At 45.5% G+C, this 5,000-nt stretch overlaps 1 protein-coding gene across 1 annotated transcript in view; it reads right to left on the reverse strand.

Moving 5' to 3' along the window:
• The window catches only part of LOC115548870 (lipoprotein lipase), a 7,247-nt gene that overhangs the window by 658 nt on the left and 1,589 nt on the right, over window positions 1–5,000 (reverse strand). Inside the window, exons 4-10 of the mRNA XM_030363765.1 lie at window positions 4,354–4,465; window positions 3,442–3,675; window positions 2,308–2,550; window positions 1,304–1,424; window positions 746–919; window positions 212–319; window positions 1–101 (exon numbers count right to left, since the gene is read on the reverse strand). The exon at window positions 1–101 is cut by the window's left edge and continues 658 nt beyond it. Of these exons, the coding sequence (XP_030219625.1) occupies window positions 98–101; window positions 212–319; window positions 746–919; window positions 1,304–1,424; window positions 2,308–2,550; window positions 3,442–3,675; window positions 4,354–4,465 (996 nt within the window). The 3' untranslated portion in view covers window positions 1–97. The remainder of the gene's footprint in view (window positions 102–211; window positions 320–745; window positions 920–1,303; window positions 1,425–2,307; window positions 2,551–3,441; window positions 3,676–4,353; window positions 4,466–5,000) is intronic.

Genomic DNA, 5,000 nt, shown 5'->3' on the forward strand with positions numbered 1-5,000 from the left:
GTTCAGGGAGAGGATGTTGGGTGGGGATGATGGTGAGGTTTCACTGAGAGTGGTCTCATTCATGCCTTATTCAAGGTAGCTGACCTTTCGGCAGGTGCTACCTGCAAAGAAGTATCAACACATTATGAAGTGAGGCAGCTGGGGTTGGCTGAAGTCACTTATTGGCAGACCCTTCTATTCATGTGGCAGCACAATATCCAAACAGCCTCACCTTTTATGACGCCTATTGGTCTGGTTCTCTTTTGTACGAACAAATACAGCAGCTTCGCCTCCCTGAACCAGCTGGGCAAGGTCTGCGCCTCTTGCTGTGAATTTGATCCTGAGGAAGAAATAAGAGCATGAGTTAAAAAAGCAGGGCAGGATAACTCTGGTACACTATCAATATTTTCTGGTCTTGTGCGCTCATTCTCAACAGCTTCAGCACCTTGCGGAAGCTGTTAAGTCTGTTCAGTCTCTTACTTTTGGGCCTTTTGAAGGTTTTATTTGGACAGTTTTTCATAGAAAATGCTCGACACATATTGTATAAATCTCCCCCTGCATACAATTCAGAACACACTCTTAGGTGCCTAGCGCACCAAACACAATCCTGGAATTTCTTGTTCGGGTGAAAAAACCCAGTTATAAAACACAGAATTGAATGTATATCATTTGAATCTACACATCTGAATGGCGCTTATAATCGTACTGAGAGTATAAAAAGACAAAATTCAAAAACTTTAAATCTCTTTAGGAAAAATGTCCGTACTTGGCCTGGGTCTCCCCGGCTTTAACGCGCATCCTGTGGACGGTGAACTGGTTGGTGTTGAAGAAGGAGAACACTGAGTCGCTCTCCCACTGCAGGTTCACCCTGAGCAGCTCGCCCACCTCCACGTCTGAGGTGACTAGAAAGGATGCCGTGTGGTTGGCGCTCAACTCTTCCCTGAGAGGGCAGACCAAACACAAAGAATACTGTTCCGATGTCTCAAAAACAAAGAAATCCTATAGACTTTATTCCTGTGACATGCATCACGTCACTTTAAGGGACGTGATGCATACATTAAGTGGTAATGTGAATTAATTCAAGCAGCTGGGCGATGGCTAGTTGTTGTGGTAACCTTAACCTTCTTCTTTATATATACTATTAGCACATTTTAACTCAGTATGCATTGTAGGAAATTAAGAACTTCAAGATGACAGATAAACATGTTTATACAGATAAACATGATGGGCTCCAAAAGCATGTGATACAGAACACATAAACAAAGGAAATCTAAATCATAGCATTTATTTGTGAATGCATCAAGGTTTCAGAGGGTCCTCTTACAGAATGACGAAGATGTTCTCCTTGTCCCCCAGCGTTCCATGGAGGGACACGAGCAGAGGCTGCTGGCTGAAGGTCAAGCTCTTCCAGCTGCGCAGATGGACCTTGATCTGGTAGTGAAACACTGGGGAAACCCTTCTCCTTAGATTCAATTCTCACAATTGATATCGTCAGACTGCATTTGCTTCGGCTGCACACCAAATGAGTTACTTGGCTAGTCTAGATTCACTGTGGACCTTTCAATTAGCCTTCTTTAAGCAACATAGTTTAAAGGGGACCTATTATGCTTTTTCGACTTTTATGACCTATAAACGTTGTTATAATGATTGATAGTCATGTTTAACCATACACAAAAAACAATGTAGATTTTCGGGAAACTCTTCCTCTCATCTGGGCGCTTTCAGCATTCTCTGTCAACGCTCGGTTTCGTCCTTCTCCGCCCCCTAGCCCCCCTCCTGCCAACCCAACTCCGTTGTGATTGGTTACCTTCCTTGAAGCGCGCACGCGGGCAGATTTGACCAGGCATATGGGGGCGCGGCAGGAGTGCCTCTACCTATGTAGATGATTTCGCGGAAATGTGAACAAGTGAATCGCAAACAATGTCCCGAGCGTTCTGCACAGCCACCTCAGACTGTCAGCAGGGAATACATGCATGTACGTCATTATTTGACACTTTAGTATGGTTAAACATGACTATCAATCATTATAACAACGTTTATAGGTCATAAAAGTCGAAAAAGCATAATAGGTCCCCTTTAATAATGATTAACCATTTTCCTTAATACGTGTGTGTAGCTTATATTGGGGACATCCAATTTGCGCCCACACCGTAATCATAGCTCCACAAAAGGCAGAACGGCTTTGGGAGGGAGGGGGCTTAGCAGGAGGTTGAGAGGGAGCAGCCCACGAGAAGTTTGTTTTTTAGGTTATTCTTCAAGGTTATTTTTCATGCTCATTCATTTCAAATCTGACCCGCTGCACCTTAAGCTGCGCCGGGGCAGCACTACCTTTGAAGGGCGTCCGGTCCGTGGTCTTCAGGTACATCTTTGCGGCCCTGGTGGTGCGCTGCTGGTGGGCACCGTAGCCCAGAGTGTTGCAGCGGTTCTTGCGGCAGCTCAGACACTGACCCCGGTCGAAGGCGTCCTTGGAGCTGCAGCGGTACGCCACGCTCTGCCGCTCCCGGTTCACCAGCGAGTCGATGAACAGGTGCACCGAGCGCTCGTGAGCACAGCCCATGATCAGGCCCACCTCTGGGAGGGAGGAGAAGAGAGGAGAAGACGAAGGAGGAGGAGGAGGAGGAGGAGGAAGGAGAAGAAGAAGAAGATGAAGAAGATGAGGAGGGAGAAGAAGAAGAAGGAGAAGAAGAAGATGAAGAGGAAGAAGAAGAAGAAGATGAAGAGGAAGAAGAGGAAGAAGAAGAAGAAGAAGAAGAAGAAGAAGAAGAAGAAGAAGAAGAAGAAGAAGAAGAAGAAGAAGAAGAAGAAGAAGAAGAAGAAGAAGAAGAAGAAGAAGAAGAAGAAGAAGAAGAAGAAGAAGAAGAAGAAGAAGAAGAAGAAGAAATAATGTCATCAGTCTGGGTTGCGGTTGTCTTCTTTTGTTGATCACTGATGATTCTGTTCTACTGATTAAATGGTTAATAGAAGACGTTATCAATGGCAAACAGAGCAAGTAACATACTTTTGGACTATTTGGACAAAATGTTTTAACATAAGTTGTGACTCTCTATGACGCTATGGTTATCCTGAGAACATTTTCCAAATTTGTCAATCACTATATTATGACAGATTTTACACTGATACACAATATGTTATTACCGTAAAAGACTATTTACATATTACGAGTCATTTGTTAGAAATGGAATAGCCATCAGTTGGCTATCAATGAGTGAATTTCAGTTTCAGTCCGCTCCCAATTAATTCCCAATTAATAAACTCTCTTAATTCTGACCTATCGGGGCATCTCTTCCCTGATTGGTTCAGGGGTATCCATATTGAATGTCAATCAAAGGTGGAGAAACTTGGGATGGAGCAGAGAGTGGAGTGCACGTTTTTGCTATGGGTCGCTCAGGACGGCGGCCCTGAGTATCCATTAAGCACAGCATGCTGGGAGCCTTACGAGGACAGGTCCCTCTCTCGACGTACTCTGGAGGCCGAAGGTGGCCATCATCTGCAGGGTGTGCTGCAGAGTGCAGCCGGGCTGGTCCATGCCCCCGTTGGGGTAGATGTCCACGTGGCCCACCGGCCTTTGGATGCCGATGCTGAGGTCGGGGCTCCCCTTGGTGTTGGTGTGGACGACGTCCACGAAGCTGGCGTCATCGGGGGACAGGCGGCGCAGCTCGTCTGCATACTCGAAGTGGGGGCCCGCAGGGTCCATGCCTGCAACTCACGGGGGGGGGGGGGGGACGACAACAACAACAAAGGGATAGAGATGGGATTTGTGAAGTGGTCAACTTCATCTATGCTGCTCTCACCTCACTAGGTCACTTTACCTTTGATGCTGTATTGCACTATATGACAATTCACATTCAAACTGCACCTTCACTTCTCTTTTGCACTTATATTTAGATCTCTAAATGCATGTATTTGTCAATGACCATAAAGTTGAATCTGAATCTGAATCTGAATCTGAATCTGAAACATCATGGGATTTCAATGTCAGTGAGGACAGTGCCGCTGTTGCATTCCCAAAGAGTTGACCCCGGCCTTGGTGTAGCGGACAGCTCCGTCCTCCACGCTGTCGCTGAGCCAAAACAATTTAAACCTTTACCCTAGTTGAAGCTGAGCTCTCGAAGCAGGTCAATTCAGATTACAGATTTGGTTCAACATTGTATAATCAACAGCTTCTTAATCTCTACCACTAAATGCTTTTGTTTGAAATACATAATGTTAGATGAGTTAAAATCACTGACTATATCCCAATAGCCAAACCTCACCGTGCTTCAAGAAGTAAGATAACGTAACATTTTCCAACATGTTATTAGCCCAACAACAACAACGTCAACAATATTTTGGATCAGATGTCAGGTTGCCCTACTATGTATGAACCCATCCAACCTGTTATCCTGTTAACTTTGCTGTAGGCGAGGTTTCCTGCGACCCCAGCCACATGTGCCCCAAGACTGAAGCCCAGCAGATGGAGTTTGGAGAGATCATACTTCACATCAAGCTGCACGTGGTTGGACACACAAATGAGGCACCAATATGTTTACGTCTGTGACATTGGTTCAGTGACAAGTCAAAGGCTCAAATGTAAAGAAAGAAGGTGCATTTGAACATTGGAAACTATTAAATGATCACAATACAGATGTATATTTTCAGAGATATGAGCATGTAATGTTTATTGTTAACATAAAGTATAGACGATGTAACTGTGTTATAGAACAAAAGGTTCAGTCGGCCGTTTCCATCACAATCCTTAATTTTGAAAAGGCACTGCATTTGTCTCCGAATCTAATCAATTTGGGTGTTTGGTCTCCGTTGCCCCTTTCACACCGCCGCAAAATCGGGGCCGGTTCCGGGCCAGTTCGGAGCTAGGGCCAGGGCTTTGGTTTCACACCGCCAAAGAACCGGCTCCGGCCCCTAAAAACCGGTTCAACTCTGGCCCCACTTTAGAGCTGGGCTAGAACTAGAACCGCTTTTACGCCGGGGGCAGGGGGCGGAGTTATCCGTACCTTCATAAACAGGAAGACCAACGAAGACCG

This window comes from Gadus morhua, chromosome 8 (assembly GCF_902167405.1).
Source record: "Gadus morhua chromosome 8, gadMor3.0, whole genome shotgun sequence".
Classification (NCBI taxonomy): domain Eukaryota; kingdom Metazoa; phylum Chordata; class Actinopteri; order Gadiformes; family Gadidae; genus Gadus; species Gadus morhua.